Source organism: Callorhinus ursinus, unplaced genomic scaffold, assembly GCF_003265705.2.
Source record: "Callorhinus ursinus isolate GAN/ISIS: 27379988/994484 unplaced genomic scaffold, GSC_fseal_2.0 scaffold8, whole genome shotgun sequence".
Taxonomy (NCBI): domain Eukaryota; kingdom Metazoa; phylum Chordata; class Mammalia; order Carnivora; family Otariidae; genus Callorhinus; species Callorhinus ursinus.
In genome coordinates, this window is record NW_027397070.1 from 64105927 (window position 1) to 64131096 (window position 25170).

Sequence of the window (25170 nt, forward strand, 5' to 3'; positions counted from 1 at the left end):
CCAGACCGGGCTCCGCCACGTAGTGCCACGTGACCTCAGGCCAGTGAGCATCTCCCGCCCCAGTCCCCTCATCTGTAAACTAGGGATACTATAAAAGTATACACAATTATAAATAAAATCACAAAATAAGAGTATACAGAACCTAATTAGGCAAGTAATGCCTGTGATACGTGAGGTGGTGGGAGTAGTGTCTGGCTACAGGAAGCACTTAGCGTGAGCTACAACTCACATTCCCTCTGAAGTACTACTCACCTCTGCCCTCTCCTCACTGCCAGAACTCTAGAACTGTCCCACTTTCCGCTTGCTTAGACTTCTTCGAAGGCCCAACTGATCGCTCAGCTTAGTTTGGTTTTGCTTTTCAACCCAGGCTGCACCCTGCTATACCAGAGCCATCATCTACAGCTACCACTTCATGAACATGAAGAGTCCCTTACGGTGCCTGGTGGCTCAGTCAGTTGAGCAGCCGACTCTCGATTTCAGCTCAGGTCATGATCTCAGGGTCATGAGATTGAGCCCTGCGTCGGGCTCAGCGGTGGGCATGGAGCCTGCTAGGGATTCTCTCGCTCTGCGCTCCCCCCCGCCAACCTCCCCCTCTCCCTCTCTCTCTCAAAAAACAAAAACAAAAACAAAAAAACAGAGTCCCTGGTGCAAAAAGTGTCTTTAACATTCAAAATAAGTGCAAGCTCCTTCGCCTAGCATTGAAGATCTTCCACAAGAGAAGAGAGCTTCACCCACCTGCCTTTTTAATCTTTTCTCGGGTATTTCCACACTTCTGACTGCTGCCAGTCTATTCACTGAGTGCTGACACGCTCTGCCATTCGTTCACTCTGTTTACACACTATGAACGCACCTCTTCCATTAACACCTTCCGATCACAAGCGATATTCCTTCCTTCTCAGTGTTTAGGGCAATGAGCAGCTTTCTAAGCTGCTGTCAAGCAGGTACATGTGGCCTTGTGATACCTCTTTTAGCGTCATGGAAACATTCTGACTTTGTTGCTTTTCCTCCTTAAATCTTAATTCCCCACTGGTTTCAGAACACCCTTCCTCTGGGCTCTCAAGCGCCGCTTGCTCCGAGCCCCGGCATCACTCCCTCATCACTCCCCCGACAATGCAGAGTCACTGAGCTAGGGGAGTGCTACTCTTTCCCTTCCTCACGCTCTAGAACCCTGAAGATGAGCTCCTCCACGCAAGACCTGCATTTTAGCCACATCTGTATGCCTCGTGTGCCAAGACAGCATTCTCCCAAGTAAATGTTAAACTGGATGAAATTAAAGCACGAGCCCCCTGAGTAAGTATGCCACGTATTTCTTTATATCCCCCTCAGGATCCAGGAAGCACACACATGCTCACAAATGGTCCTGGCAGAACTGAATGCCTACCAATAAATAAGGCACATTCGCATCAGCTAATGCCCACCCAAAACCTGAGTGCTTCATCAGTGAAAAAGAGATTTCGGTCAACCCCTGGGCAGGTGCACCACAAGCCCTAAGCAATCCCTCATCCTCTAAAAACCGTCCAACACCTGAAGCCACTCTTAGGCACACTGAATAGTTGCTCAAACTGTTCCATATAAAAACAGTCTCTCTTACCTTTTTGCTTCTCATATATGAAAGGCGGCCCTCATGAGCATCAGGGTAAGTGCAAAACAGATACGTGGTGATGGCATGCTTTAAAAAGGAATCACCAAGCATTTCAAGCCGCTCCAGGTTAAATCCATCACTAGCATTGGAAAGGGTCAAAGCCTGCAGAATAAGTCCAGGATTGGGGCCAAGAGTCCTCGAGGAGTACCCAGGACACGGGCTCTTCTCAGACCCCGTCCTGTCCTTGAGCACTCGAACAGCTTCGGGAGTACCAGGCGTCACGGCCGTCGTGGGACTTCCATCTGAGGTAGATTTGTTAGCATTTCCATCAAGGTATTTATTACTCAGTAGAGTACATTCATCGCTGGGCTTGGGCTGGTTCTCATAATTGTATAAATTCTGAATGGGATATGAGGTAGTTGGTTGTACAGGTATTTCCTGCTTGTAGTAATTCAGCTGATTTCCTTGGCAAAAGTCTCTGTTAGCTAAATCATAACTGCCATTGGCAAGATTTTTATTGTAAGAAAGACCATTAATTGCTGTAAGATCTGTTGAAACTTCAATTTGGAGCTTACCAGGTGACTCACTGAATAACATTCTGCAGTTCACAGACATTTGGTCATGATTTTCTAGAGAGGAGGTTCTATTAGCACCTTGACGTGCAGCATTTTCAGGGACTACAATTGTGCTGTGCTTAGAGTAATTATCATTTTCAGCTGAAGAGGAGTTAGCAATTGAGATGAAAGATTTGCTGTCAATAGATTTCTTCCACCCGAAGTCTAGGTTAGGGTATCTGCAAAGACATTTTTATGACTTCATCAGATCCTTCAGAAGGGCTAGGCTTAGAGCAAGAACAATGTGAATAAAATAAATAAATAAAATAGATTCCTATAAACCACCTCCTGCTTTAGAAAAGAAACAAGTTTCCAAGGCAGAAGTCAACAGTACTGGACTTCCGCACAGTATCGATCAGGAGTGGGACATGGTTCGCTGTGCTGCTTTCATCCGCCGCCTTACGGCAAGCACGGTGTGGTGGTTAGGCTTGGGGTTAGCCCCAGGGGCCAGGAGCCAGTGTGGGCTGGAATCCCAGGCCCTCCAGCTAACCAGAAGGTCATTTACGGAACCCCTCTGCACCCTGGATTCCCACACTTGGAAGAGGGGCTAACGACTCCTACCTCATAGGGTTGTCCTAAATGATTAAGTGACCTAATAAAGGCTCTAGCATTTAAATCAGTGTTGGACACTATAATAAGTACTCAACAAACATAGTTGTGACTATTACTATTATATTTTCACATTCCTTAATCCCTAGAACCATTGTAGTCTTGACAACTGGATAACCAAAATTAATCCCAGAGTGGTTAAGCCAGTAATTTCCTGAGGATGCAGCCACTTTCCTAGTGGGAAGAAAAGGAAAAAGACAAAGAACATATTGAGGCAATTGCCATTTAATATAAATTTATAAAAGAGGAAGCAGCCTTAAAAGGTCAGTGTGGTTACAAAGAACTGTTTCCGTTTTCACTCTGACTGCCATCACTGGAGGACAAAGGACCCCCTCGCCCTCTGCGACTTTACAAGGACACAGGAGTCAAAGGATGCGCTTATCGCATGCATGAGACATCCATGCTTTCTTTTTAACCTTTTAAGAATTATTTTATATAAAATTAAAACTTGAACTGAATTCAGTTCTTTTGCAAATGGATTTCATGACCCGTGTTCTTTCCGACTGACGACACAGGCATACCTAAAATCCACGGGAAGTGATCGGACTCCCACGCCAGCATCGCTGGCCGTCTGGGCTCTTAGCTCCTCTGCGGTCAAAAGGCAGTGAAGGCGATAGAGTATACTAGGGAGACAGACTGCTTTTCTCCACAGTGACGCTGGAATCGGATGTATAGCACAGAGCTCTGGAACCAGGATCTTTGAATATGGAAAAATGTGGATAAATACAAAGCAAACACACAAAGGAATAAAAAATTAAAGGTCATTTTCACTAATGGATAAAGACAAAAATAATAAATACTAGTAAAAATCTAACTTTTAAAAAAATAATCCTTTAAGGCCAAATGAGATTTATCCTAGGATTTACAAGGATGAATTGTATCAATGGACCAAGTACAAAAGCAAACCTCTCATACTTCCAAAAAGACATTCAAATACAAGTTAACACCCAGGATTACCTAAAACATAACAAAACCTAAGGGTTGAGAAACTTCCAAAAAATTCATGTCGCTCAGTTCACTTGACAATATAAAAGCCAAACTTATCTTTCAAAATATTAAATTATCTAGTAACAATTAACACATTACCTGTTTATTCTGCAGACTTTCCCACTTGGCTTTTCTCTTTTCAGCACTGCTTAGAGGAAGAGCTTTCCCCTTCTGATTCAAATGGCGAGGTGTCAAAAGATTAAGTCTGTTAAGAATTTCAAAATAATTTTATCAAACAAAAATAAAAATAAGTCCCTTCTTCACAGTGTTTCCACACCTTCAGTGTGCAGACTCCTGGACCCCACCCTGGGCAGTTCTGCCTGCAAAGGGTCTCCTGATTTCAGAGTCTACAGGTGGGCAGTGGGGACAGCGAACCTGAACATTTGTCTACTGACCCCTGCAAATAATGCCTTGGGCAAAATTTCAGATGTCATTTCTGAAACCCCTTACCTTGAAGATGTGTGGTCCACATCCAGCAGTGGCTGGTTGAGATTGGTCAGGTCAAGGTTGTACTTTGTTTTATAATATTCTGCGAAAGTTTCATACTCAGGGGAAGGAAATTTACTCAGTGGGGTAAGATCAGTGTACACATCAGCTACATAAAATCGATGAGGCTGATCAAAATTACGGTATCTAATAAAGAAAAACAATACACTTAAAGACAACTATTCTCAACAAATGTTTTTCATATGAAAATGCAAATTATGATTTTAAAGTAAGTTCAAAGGTTAAAAATAAATAGCATAAATGAAAATTTCAATTCCAAATAATATATTTCAAATGGATGTAAGAAGAAAAGTACGTTTATATTAACTGAAAACTGATTCTCCATTCTACTCTATTACCCACATTCTAAATATTTGTCCTTCGCTAACACATTAACACTAAACAGCACCTTTAAATATCTCTTCATTTCACCAGTATAAACAGGGTAGAAAACTTTCAGTGTCCCACCAACTAAGCAAGCACCCTGCATTACTAATATGCTAAATGTGAAAGGCACTGGCAGCATAAATAGAATGAGACACCAATAGTTTGATGAGAGCTAACATTTAAAATATGGCTTTAACAAAGAAGAAGAAAAAAATCAAAGAAAGACTGAATTACAGCCAGTACTCTAATTTTATGAAAAGTTCCTATATTTAAATTTATCGCTCAAAAAGTCTATCCCCTAAATCTTTACGAAATAAGAAAAAAAGCATTCTGATTTACTTCTTCATTGCACTTAATACCACTCATTATTCCTCATAAAAAGTTTAGGAAGCTATTATTTACAATCAAATCCTTTAAGACTTTGGGGATTAAGAATGCCTTTCCACATCACTTAGATGACCTGACCTTCCCAAGGTAAAACCCCTCCGCCAACGGTGTTTCTTCCAGGTGTTTTCTTTTTTTTTTTTAAAGATTTTATTTATTTATCTGACAGAGAGAGACACAGCGAGAGAGGGAACACAAGCAGGGGGAGCAGGAGAGGGAGAAGCAGGCCTCCCGCAGAGTAGGGAGCCTGATGCGGGGCTCGATCCCAGGACCCTGGGACCAGGACCTGAGCCGAAGGCAGACGCTGAACGACTGAGCCACCCAGGCGCCCCACTGCCAGGTGTTTTCTTACAAGTGGAAGTCAACCAGGGGGAACAGACCCACCAGGAAGAGACACTTAAACTTCCTACTAGTGACCTCAGTGCTAGAGCCCAATGACGTTTCCACTCGAACCAAGTTAATCTCCTGAAACAAAATACCACCACCCCTTTGCTTTCTACTTAAATACCCACCTTGGAATGATAACTGCATCCTGGTAATCTTCTAATTTAAAAACAAAGGGTGTTTCTTTTGAATACTTTGTACTGGGAATGCCTATGCGAGCTTCAGACTTCTCAATATCTTCCATGAATTTAAAGTCAATGTCCAAAGTGCTGGAGTCATTCACTTAGGGAAGGAAAAGACGCTTTAGCTTGTTAGAATGTACTACAGAGGAAAAAAAAAATGTACTACAGAAAAGATTCTTACTTAAGCCATATATTCATGTATGTGTCTAAGGCAGAGTTGTCTCTAGTAAGAGAGTTCTCTAGCATCCACGATAAACTAATGGTAAGCCAACTTCCCTTTTTGAGCTAGTATCAGCAAACACTTTGAGAGTCTGGGCCCTTCTTACCAACATTAAGAGGTAGAACACAGTATGCTGAATCAGCGTCTGTGGGTTTAAATTCTAGTGCAGGTTTTTCAAGCCGAAGAATATGTGAGAATATATACTGGTGAAGTCTTGTAATCAACTCAAGCATTTGTAGAGACAACGTGAAACCAGACTTCTTCAACTCAATGGAAATGGTCACCTCTCCAGAGCGCGTGTACACAGGGAAGTGCGGGATCTTAGCAAAAAGAAAAATAAAGCATCCCCAAAGTTAACAGGTGTTTTATTCCATTATAAATATTTAACTTCAGAGGAGGAACAATGCTTTCAATCCAGGAAATAGAAGGGACACCCTGATTTTTAAATACTAAACATTCTGAGGTAACAAAAGATAGTTACTCGTAAATAGCTGTTCCCTTAAAAAAAAAAAAAAAACAAGATATATTTATCAGTCATAAGGAGCCGTCTACCTGAGGTATGGGTTTGGCTGTCAGTATTCCAAAGCATCTTGTGGTATCCTCAGGGGGATAGAGCTTCCGTCTTCTAAAGTTGAGTTCATCGGGTAAGGGTGTCGTCAGAACCATTCCTATCACATACAGGTAACAGGGCTGATCGGGTTTGGGATAGCTATCCCTCAAACATTCTGGAATCTAGAATTGGAAAGAAAACCTAAGCATCAAGATCACGTGTAACAGCCTCTTTTCCGGAGACTTGCAAGAAACAAATTTCTTCCTAGCTTTACTAAAAACTGATGAGAAAAAGCTAAGAAAATAGCCAGGGAGGGAGACCGAACTACCTAACCCCGCTGCAGAGCCAGCCCTTCTCAGGTCTGGGCTGCAAGGTGGCCTGGGGTCACCTACCCCATGATGCACTGCTGACTAGATAATACCAAAATTATACAAAACAATCAAACCCTGTAGGGTCTTGTCTATGAAACACTATTCGAGTTACTTCTTTTGATTAGAGAACTCTTTTCTTCCTCGGGATTTTTAGTCTTTTAACACTGTGGAACATCAGAAAACAAATGCAAAATTTTAAAAGTCCTACATGATTGTATAAAGATAACCCTGATTAACTTCTGATATACTGTAGCATCCTCCAGACTTTCTCCTGTGTATAAATGCAGATACATATACACATACGTGTTTTTTCCATTACGTCTGGAACAGCACAACGAAGGCTGTTGTCACCTGATTTTTTTCTCCAGTTACTACAATGAGAGTATCTTTCTTGTATCATTTTTAATGGCTAATTATATATAAAACATAATTTAATGAATCTGAGATTGCTTCTAAACTTTCAATATTCACACAACCCCACGCAGGAAGAGTCGTGCAATTTCAGAGGCTCAGGGACATTAATGATTGCATCTGCAGTTAAAAGGCATAGAGATGCCGGCTAGGAGACAGTTACAGTGAAAGAGTATCAGATAATCCAGAAGGTACTTGTTAATTAAAACACTTATTACTAATGACGATGTCTGCCATATGAAACGAGTCCAGTGGTCTTTGGGGTTAATGTTAGAGTAGGAAGGCTGGGAAACAAGCATTTCAGGGAACAGGTCACATTCATAATTTTTAAACAAACGACATGATTCTGAATCTTGAAAATGCTCAAGTGAAACTTAGTGACAATTTTTTAAAAAGTAACAACTCAATGCAACTGCAAAAATGAAACAAAGAACCACACTTTTAGGCTAAGATGAAAATACACAGCAAAGTTTTTGCTTTTGTTTGCGATTCTTATAGGGGACAGATATTAGCATAATTTTTTTAAGATTTTATTTATTTATTTGACAGAGACACAGCGAGAGAGGGAACACAAGCAGGGGGAGTGCGAGAGGGAGAAGCAGGCTTCCCGCGGAGCAGGGAGCCCGATGCGGGACTCAATCCCAGGACCCCGGGATCATGACCTGAGCCGAAGGCAGACGTTTAACGACTGAGCCACCCAGGCGCCCCATTAGCAAATATTTTTAAAATAAGTCCTTCCACCCAGTACGGCTTTAATGAGAAGTCCGACTCAGGGACGTCGTAGCGCATGAACCCCACCAAGATGCCACAGACAGAGCCAGACACGGCACGCTGACAGGACCGGTTCTGACCGCTCGCAGGCCATGGCCTAGCTCCTGACAAATCCTTGCTGTCACCATCCTCACACCATGTGGAGGGCACCCTCTCACTTGCCCATTTTATCATGCAAATCCTCTTTTGTCTTAGCCCCAAACATTAGGAAAGCAAAAATCTTACCACTAAAGTGAATGAAACAAAAAATATCTCTTTAAAAGAAATAGACTCATCCTGGATAGAATCTGACAAATGAGTCCATACTCCTTTTGAGAAGAAAAATGAAAGCAATGTCCTAAGTGGGAAAGTGCACACAGCGCACGTGGGAAGGAGGGGCTGGCTGATCTGAGAGAAGCTGTCATGGGAGGAAGTGAGCGGAGATCCCAAGTGGGCCAAATTACACGGTCTGGGAAGGCAAGCAGAGGGACGTCGATTTGATGTGGCCAGAAATAAAAAGTCAGAAAGGCCAGATTTGTATTTGGTTCTAACCAATACTAACTGCTTTTGGGTAGCACTGTCTTCGTTTTGTGGAACCTGGTCTTCCCGGAACACTGGTCTCCTCTTCATCATGTAAATCAAGCTCCTCTTCATATTTAACAGTCTCTTTCCCAACTGGCATCAAATGGTCATCCAGTTCACCTAAGAAATGTAAAAACAATTAACACAAACAATCCAGATGTTCCCTCTCTAATCACTAGAGTATCCAGAGCAGCAGTATGTTAGAAAGCAAGTGGAAGGGTAACAAAACTAAAGCATCTGTACTTTTCGTATCACAAGCTGATCGGACGTCATGCGTCAGGCGGTCTACTTTGGTGTTCATACAGTCAGTGAGCAGGGCCACAAATTCTGTTCTAAGATGCAAACATCACATCTACACAAGGCACAGCACAGGGGAACGGAGTGCAGGGTACCGGGCCAACACCGTAAGCCGACAGAGGGCGTCTGCACCTGAGCAGAGCATCATGTACAGACTCGTGCAATCTCTCTGTGGGACACCTGAAGCCAATGTACAATGTGTGTCAACTCTACTCCAATAAAAAAAGTTTCTTCAATAATATTGAAACAGAAAAACAGCACATAGCCACTGTTTTACAAAGTCTATGGAAAATAAAGACTTCCCTCCTTTTTTTTAAACGGTTGAATTTGTAAACCATTTTGAGAGACTGACCCATTGAAACACAAGTGTCCATGATTCTGCTGAACAAAGAACACCTCTCTGTAATGACAAGGGGTCAGCGAGGAGAGTAAATACAGCGCAGCTGCTTGCAGTGAGCTGGTCCGTGTCACAGGACCCTCAGGTGACATCAGATCTCCATCTGGTCTTCACTACCGTACAGTGAGAGCAGCAAGTTCAGAATGCCACAAAATCCTCAGACACCTATCTAGTCCTTGATACACTTCTGTTGGACAATGTTTCAACTTTATTCTTATTTGCGTGTGCTTTTCAAACACTTACCAATTTTGTGCAGTTTTTCACAGCAAATGAGAGCTACAACTCTTTCGGCCAATCGGATACAGCTCATTGGTGGACCCTGAAAGTAACAAAAAACATTTCCACTGTACATGCACGTAGCTATCCTTAACACATAAAACTTCTATGAAAGCAGTACCTTTAAAGCCGAACTTTATGAGAGCAAAGTGGTTTATTTTGAAAAATGCCAGCAAGTTTGTCAAAACCCTCATCTCCACAGTTGAAATGGCCATTTTTAAAAGTCCTGCCCAGTAAAACCTAGGTAAGTTATAATGAAGAGCTGACAATTTTAATGTATAAAAATTTCAGTAAGATTTTAATGTAGCTTATTGTCACTAATCTACAAATAAGAAAAAAACAAAGATATATCAAAACGTGGCTGTAACATACACATTAACAGCATTGACAAATTTTTATGTGCAAGAGAAATTAGTCATCTTGGAATATCTGGAAATCAGTACTGGGACCAAGGACGGCAATTACGCAAAGGCAGATTTTCGGGTGAACAACAAACAGCTAGAGAAGCCCAAATACATTTAATAAATTCTGTCCCTGTAAGTGTCTAAGCCACAGCTGAATGTTGATATTAGTAAGATCCTAGAGGGAACTTCAGGTTATCTACTCATACAGTCTACTGGAGGTCTGAACATGTAGGTGACCACAAAAGAGATTTAAAAACCTATGCTTAAGAACAGATTTAAAGCTAAATTTTCCTATAACTTGCGCTGGCATAGAGAAGCTGAAAAACAATCCATTAATGACATACTTTAAAAGCACAATCATTTCTTTTTCTAAACTTACAACAATGGAGGCTCGGAGAGGTGAGTTAATTGGCAGATAAAGAGTTGAATAAAATGTACCATCAGGCAACTCTCGGGTTCTACATTTAGGAGCTAGATGAGTAAACGGATCACTTGGTAATCTAGCACAGTATCTGTGAAGAAAAAGAAATTCTGATGCTAAATCTACACCTGAGAAATGGAGGAAAAAATCTGTATTGATATTCACAGCCTCAAGCTTAATTTTTCATGTCCCTCTTCCCCTCTACTGGATTGGTATTTGTATGTGAAGTTTGAGCTTCACCACTTTGAAAACTTTCAGTAAGATGAACAGTGTTGTCCAACAGAATCTTCTGCAATGATGTTCTGTGTCTACACTGCCCAACGGGGCAGCCACTGAGCACCTGAAATGTGGTGAGGCAGCTAGGAAGCTAATTTTAAATTTTTATTTAATTTTAATTAAAATTAAAACTTGAATTTAAATAGATAACATATGTCCAATGCAATCGTAGAATGCAGAAAATACTGTTCAGAATCCATTAAGAGAACATGCCACCAGTGTTTGTTCCTTAATATCGTACATGCACCCACAAACTTTCAGGGCCTGTGCAAGGGAGGCATCAGAAGAGGCTGGAAGGACAGCCCAGTATTGACACAACGGAAGGTGTCCGAACAAGAAGACCAACCCTGCTGCCCACCACACCCCCACAGCAGGAGCAGGAGAGTGTTACAGGGCAGGAAGCTAGCTTCAGGGGCGCTGAGACTGAGCGAGGAGGGCGCTGGGACAGGAAGGTAATCGGTAGAGGCAGAACGCGCCCAAGGAAGGCACTAGAATGAGCGGACACCCTGTAAGGTCACGACCTGTGCATAAGGGCAAACAAAAACACAGTGGCAGCCCTGCAGAGTAGGAGACTGGCTGCATTCAGGGAGACTGGACGTAAACATAACGATTCTGAGGGCAATGGGAGTCCTATCGCTCACTATTGAAGAAGCCAGAAATAAAGATGGAAGAGAGGAAAGCTAGAATGAACCCTGTGGTGTGACAGTAAAAGTGGAGGAAACAACCCATAGTCAGACACAGAAATAAATACATGTGTACGTGAATATGCGCACACGCGCGCGCACACGCACACACACACACGTAGCTTCTAGTTCTAAGGAGTCCGGCAGCGGCAATACTCCAGGGGCAATGAGCACACCCAGTGCTCAGCACCCAGATTTTGGTTTCTAAACACCAGGCATTTGCCACTAAAAGAAACCAGAACCTTTTGGAGAAATAGCCAATATCTAGGCTGAGGCAGGGAAAATAGAAGTTGAGGCTAGAAATCTTAGTACGCCATAAAATGGGGAAGTGATCAAAGAATAATGGTGACGTAAAAAGACTAGCTTGAAGGGGCTCCCACTGGCCAAATCTGAGATAATTTTAACATCAAAATAAATAATAAATGACAGTAACCAGACTGTAACCCACTGAATAAAAGAGAACTCCTCAGTTCATATTAGATAAAAAATAATAATAATAAAGGGAATAAGTGGAGAAAAGAGAAAGCTCTTCGTTCCAGGAGAATGCCAACAAATAGAAAGAATAATGGAATCAGAAGACCACCATTTTGGAGACACCACAGCAAGAATCAATTCAGGCAAGAAATACCAATGGATACTTAAACTAATGGGTGACACTGGGAAGAGGAATAAATTTTCACTGTCTCAAACTATTTCCCCATGAAATACGCACTCATTATAAATGGGGAAAAGGCAACTTTACAGCAGAGAAAGCTGGCAGCCCTTTCGTAAGTGATCAGAGCCACCACCAGGAGGAAGAGCACCAGGCAACATCGAGTGCATCCGAAGGACAGGATGAGAACACAGCACCACTTCTGTGACGTGCAGGCAGGCCCCAGTGCATAACCTGGGGCTAATTACCAGAAAGTATCAGATAAAGCCAAACTGAGAGACAGACTACAAAATGACTGGCCTATAATCTTCAAAAGTTGCAAGGTCATTCAGGTCAGAGAACGACAAGAACGATTCCAGGTTGAAGGAGACTAGAGAGATGAGAAAAACTCATTCAACCCTTGATCCTGGCTTGGATCCTTTCACTACAAAGAAACATTCTCGTGAAAATTCTCCTGAAAGCTGAATCTCTCTGGGTGAGGGGTAAATGGGAGTTCTCTGCAGTATTCCTGCAACATTTTAAAGTTTGAAATTGTTTCAAAATAAAAGGTTAAAAAAATCTTATGTGAGTTGCTCCTTTATTTTGCCTCTGCACGGAAGTTTATCCTGACACATAATCTAGGTATGCATCTGCTTTTCTTAGTTCTTAGAAATGTTATTACCAATTCAGGACAAAGTAAATTAGGACATAATTAAAAATGCAAGTTAATTTATCATAATCTTGTATCATAGCTAATGGAAAATTCAACATCCCTCAACATTCATGGCACAAAACAACAGATTTCAGAATAAAAAAAAATTAGCGAGCACTATAAAATTAAGTAAAATCTAATTAAAATAAGTATGCCTGAAGTCAGCCTTGCCAACAAAAACTAAACATTTATTACTGCACAATACTGTTTTTGCCTTCTGATCAAAAAGACAAATGAATGGAAAAAAGCAACTTCTTTTCCTTCTCTCATCAAAATAGTACAAGCCATAAACAGAAAGACTGGTGAATATTTGCAAAAGGTAAACACTACAATACTCACAGGTTTAAACTTAAATCTTGCAATACTCCTACTAGATTTTCTATGCAAAAGTATTTTATATCATACCTATTGATGTGTCCAATGGCCGTGTTGATTGTGACTCGTGGACCACCATCATCAGGCCTCAACACATATGGTGGGAACACATCGTCATCATCCACAACAGGTTCAATGTCAGTCTCACCAGTGTCAACTGACTTGGAACACTTGTTTCTCAAGATCTGAACATTGTAGAAACAGATTTTATGATGAGAATATTTTCTTTGCATGTGTCAGGAGTCTGCCTCTGTACCTACAGAAAAAGCTCTCCTCACACAAAACAGCTCTCCTAAACACACTTCAATATTCCAAGTCACCTGATGCAGAAACTCCCTCCCAAAGTGGTGCCCCCAGCTCCAATCATGTGGAGACACTAGCTACGTGCGCACAGGTTTGCATGGTACCATACTTGCGCACACACAGACAGGGGCTATGTCATCACCCTCCCATCGCTCCACAACTCTGTCACTCAACTGTGACTACATTGTCCACATGAACAGGACACTTTCCAGGCTTCTCCCCCCATTACACATATGACCACTTTCAATGCGAGCTTTCAAACACTTTGCAAAATACTGCAGAGCTCTATAATTACTTGACTTTCTTATAATGTACATACTGCACACCCCTGCTGAGACTGTTCTTTGTATTTAAAGCTGTTTTTATCTATTTCTCTGCACATAAAAAGTAACTTAGAGATAGCATACTGATTTTTGGATCTTACCTTTTCAATAGCTTTGTATGTTTTAAGGTCTTCTTCAAAACTTCTTATTTTGTCTGTGTCTGCTAACATTATATAATTAGAGACTGGTGCCCTTGCTCTCCCCTTAGATTGAACATAGGACCGATACTCTGTGGGCAAATCAAATCGAACCACCAAGTTGCATTTTGGTATATCTACACCTTCTTCCACAATACTTGTTGCAATGAGGAGATTGGTCTCATGTGCCCGAAATTTCCTAAGGACCTGAAAAAAGTCCACCACGAAAAGCAATTCTAAGAAATTTCCAAAGGAATAGCGTAGTACAAATAAGTGATGACTGTCATTTTTTTTTAAGATTTTATTTATTTTTCAGAGAGAGAGAGAGCACAAGCAGGGGGAGAGGGAGAAGGAGGCCTCCCGCGGAGCAGGGAGCCCGATGCGGGGCTCGATCCCAGGACCCTGGGATCATGACCCGTGCCGCCTAAGGCAGATGCTTAACCGACTGAGCCACCCAGGTGTCCCACAACTGTCACTTCCGACACATCTTCTGGGCACACTAAATCTTTTGGTCCAGGCTAAAGAAGATAACAACACCACACAAAACTCAAGATGCATGAACACGTGGACAAAGAGACTCTGATTTAATGACAGTTTTCAACAGTCCTATTTTCAATAGGACTTGAAAAATCAAAGTGACTTTCTACCATACAGAAGTATGTACAAATCACAGAAAGCCTTCGGATTGAAGAGGCTGGCTTCTTCAATGGCCACAAAAGAATCTAACCAACAAAGTGACCAAATGAATCCACTTCTGGAATCCCGTTGATACTCTGACTCTCCGTGGTAGTGTCTTATGTCTGGGAGACTGTGCCAACATCCCTCCAAAGATGTCAAAACTCACTAAAATCCCTAAAATGCTTGTAACTTAAAAATTGTAAGTAAGGCATTACTTATTTTCTGGCATCCTGGGACATTTTCAACTTAAGGAATCGGAACTACTGATTAAAAAATAAAGTGAAAATTTTTTTCATATTAAATTTAAAATAACATCATTTCTCAATCCAGGATAAGTAAAGTAAGTTGGCTTTTAAACAGATCTATCACACTGGCTGGCTACTGGACTCCCCAAACTTGGAACATTATCAAAAAGCTATGACACAGAAAATGAACTTCAACGTGAATTATTCCACCTTTACGTTAAATAACAAACTTCAAATAAAAAGTTTTTGTTTGCCAGCCAGAACACTATATTAGGTTTCACATATTTACAATGCTGTCTCCTACATTAAAATCTTAAAATGCATGAAAAAAATTAACCCAGAACCTTTAACGTATTCAACCACGGCACGGACTTTAAATGGAAAACAAAATACTTTCTAGGGAAAAAAATTTATTTTGTTGCTCAGTCGCATGGAGTCAACGGGAGTTACAGTTACACATGCTTTGTTTTTCTATGAAATGCCATCAGTCCAATAAAGGAAAATGAAATGGTTGACGGCAATTAAGAGAAAATTGATTTACCAGCTATTCTAATTCTAAACATATGAATCACTATACAGCTACGTCATAGGAGACAGTCTATCTATGAGCAAATATTCTAATATTACAAAAAAACGCCAAGCAACTATGAAGAAAGGGAGTTCCTATGAGCAGGGTTTATATATATTCTGAAAACTGTTATTGTACAATTATTTCAACTTAAGTTACCTCTTCCTGTTTTCTGAATTCTGCTTCCATCTGTTTGTTACGAGGCTGATTCTTTCCAATGCCATGTCCAGTTATAAAATTGCTGCTAATGTAAGCCAGTTCTGGATCTTGTTTGCCAGCTTCCTTTATCAATCTAAGAAAATTATATACATTTGGAAGTTAAGCATTGCTGAGGGAAAAAAATTTAAACTTTTGTTTGTAAGGTCTCCCTGAAAATGGAAATACACGTATGTTTTGCCAACATACCTAACAAAATGGTCTTGGTGATTTTTTTCAACCAGCTTCAACAGAAATCACTGCCACTCTTCCCTGTGTAGATCTGTGGACCAAACCCTTACAATACCAGATACAGGGCTGATTTATACTGACGAACAAAATAGTCACGGTACTTCAAACTTTCTAATTTGGCCATGATGACTTACTAGAAACGTGGCCCGGTAGGGGACAGAGCTAGGCAGGGAGAAACATGGAATCCTCATATACCTAGGCTTCAGGCCAGGACCTATAATGAAAAAGCCACACACCTCTGAAAGCTCAATGCACTTCCCCACACGCACACACAACTTGTAGCGGCCATCACTGCCCTTGTCTCCATGGCCAAGTTTATACAGAGTACCAACACCCCAGGCCAAAGGGCAATTCTACAGTAAGGGAAACCTCATTCTCCTGCTACATGGAGGGAGAGAGCTCCCGCTGTGTGTGGAAACTAGCATGGTTATTTCTTTTAGTCTTACCCTAACACCCTTTTTATCACTGGAAGCAGAGCTCCAGGGCAAGAAATGCCTACCTACTGGGGAGCGCCTCCATTCCCAACACTTTCCTGCCCCCAGGCCGCCAACCACAGTTGTGCACCACAGGGCAGCACCAGAGAGAGTCCCATCCCATCCTGTCATGAAAGAGAGAGGCTTCCCAGCTCATCCCTCTTCCTGCCTGTTCCTCTGTATTAATCCAGAATGCAAGTAACCTAAAGCTGGCCTTCTAGCTAAGAAATGGAAAAGCGCTACAGGATGAGATCACATTACACAGGGACAAAAGGTTAACAGTTAGTGTTGCCATTACAGCTATTTTGGAAATACCCACATTCAAAAACTCAGCACACGGGATAAATGGTTCCACACCTGACATAAGTGATTCCAGATGGTTCTTCTGAAGTCATACACATAGTATAAGTTCCTAATAGAAAATTGCATTTTTAAGTCAAACCACTCTTTTTGTTTTGTTTTTTGTTTTTTTTAAATACATGAAACAGACTAATATCAAAGAGCTGGAAGAAACCTTGAGTGGCCATCTAGAATATCTTCCTGCCTCCAAATCAGCCAAACACCTGCATGTCTAGGTTAGTTTAAGAGTCTGTTCTACATTCAACATACTTAAAATGTTCAGAATCAGGAACTTCCTTAATATGTTCCAAGCTCTGTTTAGTTATTAGAATAAACTTAGGATGTCAGTAGCAGAAAGCAATGTTACATGCAAACAAATCGCATGCCCCAAAGTCTAAATTATGAAATCAATTATCTTAGAAATATGTACTTCCAAAAGTTAGTTTATGTAAATAAGCATCAATGTGAATGTAACAGAGGCTAAAAAAAATGCATTTCATGGCAGGCATTAGGCAAATTAATTAAATTAGGCAAAGAATATATTTTACTTTGCCAATATGATCAGTCTAGCAGATTTCAATTAACTAAGAAGCAGAAGCACTAAGAGTAAATGCATTTCTCCTTAATGAAACTCGCATCAGTACTGCAGAGAACAAAAGAGACAATATGTACATTAACAAACCAAATCTCTTGTAAGCAGTAATTAAATGCTATACCCATGCTGATGATGTTTAGAGAGAAAAATGTCTCTTTCCGATAAATTAAGGGATGTCTGACCACATTCCTCAGATAAAACTATAGGCTTCCAGAGAAACAACAAAGTCTACAGTGGTCAGGGAGCTTACAAGTGAGTAACACAAACTGCTTATAGATTTCACGGTGCCATGGACTGATTAAGACAAAGTCTTACTTGTTTCTTTTGATTTTTACAGAGTTTATGTGGGCGGCTCCACAAGCAAGCGATTCGACAAACCCAGCTGATCTCTTGTGCACAGGGCTTCTGAAACTATCAGCAGCTAAGAACCAGTTATTTATTTTTTTTTCTAATTTCAAATCCATCAGAGACTAGCATTTTTATAAAATTCCATGAAAATTGATGAAGAAAAATGAAACTTAAAAGCATTCAAATTCAAGAGCCAGCTGTATTATATTCAGGAGACATAACTTGCTGTCAAAACTAAGAGCTTCTAGATGTTCACCCTCCATCTCTGTACCTAACTCGCTCAGCTGGTGGCAGCGTACCGATCACATGGTGTGTGCACAACACGCTGTCCCCCACAATTACACGGGAAACAGCATGGCCAGAAATGGCAAATATGGATGCTGAACTGGTAGATGTATCCTAGGGAACCGGGATTTGACTACAAGTGCTAATTTATGCAGACAACCGTAAGGGGAAAAAAATTCAAAGAAACAAACGCATCATTTGAAATGTCTGCCAAGTACTAAAGCATGTTATCAACAATAGCTTTTCATAGTGTCCTTACTCCTTATATTTCCTTACCAACATGAGAAAATCCAATGTAATTCCTCTGGGATCTTACCTAAAAAACTATGACTGATAGGTCCAGTACACGGATCCCATATGCCCCAAATGTGTGCATAAAGCCCATAAGAAAATAGCACCTACTGTATCAGGTGATAAAACAGCCATTTTTATATATGTTGTAAAGAGACAGAGAGACTATTACTGTTTTACAAATGAAGATCCTGAGAGAGAAAAATTTCTATTTAAAGCTTTAAAAGTTTAAAAAACTTTCACAAAATATACATCTAGAAAAGTGGGTAGAAATGAAAGGAACCAGGGCTCCACAGAGAAATGGCTGATTCTACAGCTGGAGCAGCAAAAATACAAGAGCCTGGAGCATCTTGTAGGGCTAGAAAGTCAGGAAGTGCTTAAAAAAAAAAAAAAAATCCAGAATGAGGGCCTATCCAAGGGACACAGGCACTAAACTCAAAGAGCACCCCTGCCCTCCCTGTAGCCTAGAGTGGAACATTTTGAACAACAAAATAAACCACCTACTATCAGATTATAACCCAAAGTGTAAAATAAACAAACACAATAAATATTAATAAATAGGATCAAAGAGGTAAGTTGTCCTTACAGAAGAATTCCAATAATAAACATAAATACACTCCTCTCCAGGAATGGAGTTCAAGCCCTCCTTTCCAGGATGAGCTCAACTTGGTGACGTGCTTCCAGAGAAGAAAGTGAGGAATAAAACAATAACAACCGTCACAGTGGAGAAGCCTGGCAACACTATCATAACCACGTGATGAAGTTTCCCATCACCAGTGATGGCTCATGTCCATACCATGAGTCTCCCTGATACAATGTGATGAGAAGGGCACTTCATCTCTGCAGTGTTCTTAACAAATCCTAAAACCCTATTTTAATCCTGAGAAAAACGTGAGACAAATTCAAATTGAGAGCCATTCTACAAAATACTTGACCAGTCCTCCCCAATACTGTCAAGGTCGTCAAAACCAAGGAAAAACAAAATACAAAGAGACCAGAGGAGATTAGGGACACGCAACAACTAGATGCAATGTGGTACCCTGGATTAAGAGGACGACATTAATGGGGAAACTGGTAAATGAAAACACAGTCTGAAGTTTGGTTAATAGTAACGCACTAAAGCTGGTCTCCAGGTTGTGACGAAGGTACATAGTAATGTATGGTGTTAACAACAGGTGGGGGAAACCCGGGGAGGGGGGACAGGGGAGCTCTGTACTCTCTTTGCAACTTTTCTGTAAACAAAGTTAGGAGGGAAATAGACGGGGAGGGGTAGACGGAGGCCGTGAACCCAGCCAGGCTTGTCTGATGCCGGTATCACACAAGACTAGTAAATCACACAGTGAAAAGAGAACCAGACTTGGGAGACCAGAAGCCCATTTTTGCCTCTTGGTATCTGTGTGATTTGGGGAGGGTCACAAACTGTCTTGGCTTCCTCATCTAAAATATAGTAAAAACATCTACCTTCCTCCCTCATGGAGTGTTGTAAAACTTGAAAACATATCTAAAAGTAAGTTATAAACCATAAAGCCCCATATAGATAAGGCAAAAAGGAAAACTATAAACATCAGACTGCACACGTAGCTACATCGTCTACAGAAGTAGCTATGATTTATTTTTTTCATTAGGAGAGGACAAAACTGCCCATGTATCACAATAACTTAGACTCCCATGAAACTGTTCACTGAGGGTTTTTCCTCCTATTAAATTGATGGAAGGAAAGAATCTAGATTTCAGGAAGTTTTTCTAAGCTTATTAAAAAGCTTACTGGAACAAGACCTCTATTGTATATTTAATTAGCTGCCCATAAAATCAACCCTCAAACCGCTCTTGATTCATCATCCAACACTAAATTCCAGCCCCATTTTATGAAAGTTGATCACAATTAATCTGATCCTCAAAGTCAACAGGAAATAACTGATTTTTGATAAACCTTTACAGGCTAATATTCCTGCCATGAAAACTGGCACATCTCTACACTTAAGAATGCATGTAGAGAAGAGAGAAAAGAAGAAAATATGCCATTTCTTCTTTCTAAGCGCCATAAAATGTATTTAATTCTGTATGGGGGCAGGGAGCATGTCTATAACAAGGCTTGGAACTGTACTGATATTAAACTTCTCTGACCCCTGAAATGCCTTTTCCCCCATTCTAAGAAATAATCCTGATGGTTAGGCTCTCCCTGGTCTGTCTCCTGGCCGTCTTCCACATGGATTTTTAGTGTTCTCTGACGCCCAGGGGCATTATGACTGCAGAAGGAACTGGAAACTAGGAGGCAGGATATCAGGATTCTAGAACTGTCTCTGCCACTGCCTGGCAATTTAACTCAGAGCAAATTACTTTTCCTCCTGAGGCCCTTTCTCTTATTTTTTATAAAAATAAGTGGGCTGGATTAGATAGTCAATGAGTCCCTTTCCAACCGTAAACTTCTGATTCCAATGTAATTCACTACCTAAAGTTATTTTACTTTGTATTCATCATAGAGATCAGGCCCAATGACTATGAAAATTACCAGACTAAAAACTGCCAGATGACTACCCCAGAGTCCAATTTCTCATTACTCCAGTAAGTTTTCAAAGCCCCAAACAGTCAGAAGCAGTTTAGGAAAAGAAAAAAAAAAATCCCAAATTACCACAGGAACCAAAGCTGAATTTCTCCTCAGAGATCACTACTTGCACAACTGGCTCTAAGAGATCAACTCTGGCCAATTAATGGATCTCATAGAGAAACAGATCATTGTCTGAAGTACAAACTAAGGACTCTTTCTGGCCCTTATATACTACAGTGTCTATACATACACCAAAAGAACCATACACTCCGTGACCATTTGACACAAATTTGGAGGACAGCTCCTTGGCAGGGTCTATGTTCAGGAAAAATCAACTTCTACTAAAGAAGCGGGTGGACATGGAAATCCACAGCCTAACTTTGGATGCACTGTCATCTTTTGCCAATATCCTCTGATTTCTTCTCTAACATCCTTATTTTCTTCTGATTCCGAAAATTTTAATATATAGTCTATGAACCAACCTAAACTGCAAATCCAATTGTTCTCAACTTTTTCCATTTTGAACTTGCAAACACGAATCAATACTGGTTAAGATAAAAAAGTTACCACCACCACCACCACCAACAAAAAGATAGACACAATGATGCCTAGGTAAAATTTATCCTAAGATTACCTGAAGGAGAAAGCTTGGTGTGAAATGCTCAACACAATGCCTAACACATAGTCACAGATGAACCGTATCTGAATTGACTCTCATAACTAAATGCAAAACAAAACAAAAAATGTTTTACCTTAATGTAACTTCATCTTTCTATACTTACTACTTTAAAGATTATTTATTTATTTATTTGAGACACAGAGACACAGAGAGAGAGAGAGGGAATACAAGCAGGGGGAGAAGCAGAGGGAGGGGAGCCCGCTGAGCAGGGAGCCCGATGTGGGGTTCGATCCCAGGACCCTGGGATCATGACCTGAGCCGAAGGCGGATGCATAACCATCTGAGCCACCCAGGCGCCCCCTCTCTATTTTAAATGGATTAGAACAGATTTGCATCCTCCAAGAAAAAAAAATCCCAGGTCCTGTCAAATCTAGTCTTTCAGGAAAGCTACAGTCATACAAACGTCCTCCCTGAAGATTCCAGCACATTACACGGGAGGTACAATGGTGCCAAAGAGAGGACACTCACCTAAGCCTTCTGCCAGGTTCAAAGCTATTATTACAGCACAGCACTTCACAAAACCAAGTTGCCCCTCCACTATGGGAAAGGACGCTGGTTAATCTTAAGAGATTTACCTGTTTAAGACAACGGCCGTGTACCTTCTTTCCACAAAAATGATTCCACATAAAATATTGGTAAACGGAGAAGGAAAATTTGTCTCCGGCTTTTCTTTCTCTTCAATTTCTTCATCCTCATCATCATCCTCAGAATCACTCCAAGACACATAATTATCCTGATTCCTATTATTATACCACTCAACACTTTCAAACTGCTGCCGCTCATACGGCTTATATTTGCGTAAAATTTCAAGCAGTTTTATTACTTTAGGAGTTACAAATTTCAGGTCAAGTGAGGCAGGAGAGAAGTGCTCTTCACATAGTGCATGTATTTTCCTCAGGAAGGTGTCTGTAAACAATAGAAATTTCCTGTGCAGCTCCTCTTGTTCATGTTTGATGTATTTCTGCAGTTCTCTCACCATCATCCCGGCTACCTTATCTGCACACCAGGGGCCCAGAACCACCAATACCGCACGACAGTCTGACAGGATCTACAAAAAAATGTAAAGAGCCAAATGCTAAACAGTAATCATGTAGCACTTTCATATGAGGCTTAACTAGGGTTTAAGTTGTCTTCATTCTGCCCCTTCAAAATAAATTTTTCCCACTAATATAAACACTGAGGTCAATTCCTCCAGTTTGGGGCAGGGGTGGGGGGAAGAACGGCCAGTGGTCTTTTCAATCTCTACTTTTTCATATATATCTATGCCCAGAACCATCCTTTTGTTTTCCCCAGAAAAAATAATAGAAAATAAAAGATGCAACTGTATAAGGTTAATAAAATTTAACTTCAAGTCAGTCATTAGTTACAAGTAGAACTGAGTCATTTACTTCCAGGTAAATATGCGAGGAATTATGTAGCAGACTAATTTTATTTTAGGTATCTAAGAAGAGCAAGTCAACACTCCCTGCACCTTACACCCAGAGTGCCACATCTTACAACTCTAGCTCCGATGAGAATGTAAATCCACAACGAAGTTATAACCGAGGAACTGTCAGCTCCGCAGGCAGGTAAAAGACAAACTGGGTGGAACACAGACTCAGTAAGAAATCAAGGACTGGAAAGAGTCTAGGCACTGCTGCTCCAGCGCAAATCAGCAGGAGAGAAACGGAGACTCAGATTCAACAGTGTTGTTCACAAATGGCTGCAAAGTCCTAGGTCGATGGGTCTCAAATTTTAATGCATCGGGATAACTGGAGTACTTGTCAAATCTCAGAAAGCTGGACCCCTCCAACAGGCAGGACTTTTAGCAGGTGAAGGACAGGACCCCTCATCTGCTTTTCCACCAAGTTCTAGGGGGAACGCAGATACTGCTGAACTGGAGTCCACACTTTAAGGACCACTGCTAAGGGATCTCCTCCCAAAGCTGTGCCACTCAGGAATGACGGGCTCAGCTCCAGTTACACACAGGGTATTATTCGGTCAGTCCCAGGGTTCCAGCAGGGACTAACTCACGACATGAACCCCAACCCATCTCCTTAAATCAGGGAGGTCTATATTTAATTATCTCTCGGGTAACCATAAACTCAACCCAACAGGATGTGTTCAATGAAAAATGGCCAAACAGATTAAGAAGATAAGGCCTTAAACTAAAACACTAAAACAACAGCCTCATTAGAAACACATTTTCATTTCGCTATTAAAAATAAACAGAAGTCTTTTAATTATGCTTTCTCTACTTACTTGTACACGCTTACCTGTTTAGAAATTAAAGTAGAATCTCTTTCTTTCGAATGCACAGATATGTTACAGTCGTTGATAAAGTTAAGTGCTTCCTCTAGCTCCACCAGCAGTCTGCCATAGAGGCCACTTCTGTCCGTGAATGGCCCACAGTCTACCACAATCTCACACGGTTGAGAAGTGTATCTTTAACAGGGGAAACAGAAGTTGTCACCACCAGAAACTCACTTCAGCGCGCCGAGCCATTATGACGTGTCCAATGGGATCACAGGCGGGCTTGCAGCGGTCTTCCTAACGGGGTGCTCACTTCTGTCTGGGCCTGTGCTTGCTTGGAAGGCTCAAGGAACGACTGCCTAAGGCTGATATTCAGAGAATTTTGTGCATCTTGTCACTACCTTACTATCTCAGGATTTTTGTTTTGGTTTTTAGGTTTAGACTTTCAACTTTTGCCTCCTTGGGCATCAAGATACTCAACTCAGTAACGATCACTTCACAGAAGCAGAACAGGGACGGAGGGGCAGATCCTACATGGAAAGTGTCATCATTAAATCTATCCACTTCCATACTATTTGAAATTTTTGGCATTTGCAAATGTCAGTTTTATTTTAATGTGTTTTTAATGTATCCTTGTAAGGAAAGCTCACCTAACTTTCAACCAATTACGGTTATCATCCTTGGATCTCTTACGTCTTTCATAAAATATGGCAACTGGAATAGCACATAGTATTCTAAAAGCACTAACAATGATTAAGGAAAAGAAATATACTAAAGTCATATTTAAATACTACAGTTCTCATTATTCTCAATCAGAATTTATACTTAAACAGAGTCAAGCTTAGAGAACTAGGAAGTACCAGATTCAAGAGATCACTTATCACTTTTATTTAAATGCTCTAATACCTCTACTTCTGAAAACTTCAAGTGTACAAGCCCACCAATCTAATTTGGGGCAGATAAGAGCAGAAGTACAGCCTTTTACTTCCACCTCAGATCGTTTGGGCTCAAGGGTGTCAAAAACAACATGTCCAAAAGGTCCTGAGATTTGTACTTCATACAGCATCTGAATCCTTAAGTTCCATGAATCTGAAACATTACGTTTTCATTTCATTCTACAAGGAGAACTTTCCCCAAGTTCCTATTAAATGGCAGGCACACCGCCATTTTTAATGTGATTGAGCATCAAAGAATCCCCTGAAACCACCTTCAATGCCATCTTCCAGGATCCGGGAGAGTACATGACTCACCTGAAGTTACACAGCTTCCAGTTAGTGGAGCCAATATTTCAAAACCCATCTGATTTAACTCCACACCCTGATAAATCAGCTTCTCTAGTCATTATAACTGTTCCAAAAACCAGCACTTGATAATTTTTAGCCCTGCTAAAGACTATCTAATAAGGATGTAAGGATACTTTAATATGAATTGAATTATATTTAAAAACCTATTTATTTAGGCTCCTTTCCACCAACTCAAATCAAAAAGTGTTTTACTGAAAACACTTTCACTTCTATAGCACATTCTACTGAAACAAAATAGCCACCTTCTCAAAAAGAGACAAACCTAGAAAGCATACACGGTTTTCTCAGACACTCACACCCATTTTCAAAACTACGGGGTGTTTCCAATCATTTTAAAACATACTGTAGGGGCACCTGGGTGGCTCAGATGGTTAAGCGTCTGCCTTCGGCTCGGGTTGTGATCCCAG

At 40.9% G+C, this 25170-nt stretch overlaps 1 protein-coding gene across 1 annotated transcript in view; it reads right to left on the reverse strand.

Annotated features, from left to right (window-relative positions):
• DICER1 (dicer 1, ribonuclease III) overlaps positions 1-25170 on the reverse strand; it is a 73586-nt gene that overhangs the window by 16093 nt on the left and 32323 nt on the right. Inside the window, 15 exon segments of the mRNA XM_025869413.2 lie at positions 1592-2375; positions 3327-3502; positions 3892-3997; positions 4243-4425; positions 5562-5715; positions 5942-6155; positions 6388-6567; positions 8480-8619; positions 9437-9512; positions 10253-10385; positions 13002-13156; positions 13699-13941; positions 15385-15517; positions 21803-22275; positions 23483-23651. Coding sequence (XP_025725198.2) covers positions 1592-2375; positions 3327-3502; positions 3892-3997; positions 4243-4425; positions 5562-5715; positions 5942-6155; positions 6388-6567; positions 8480-8619; positions 9437-9512; positions 10253-10385; positions 13002-13156; positions 13699-13941; positions 15385-15517; positions 21803-22275; positions 23483-23651 — 3319 coding nt within the window.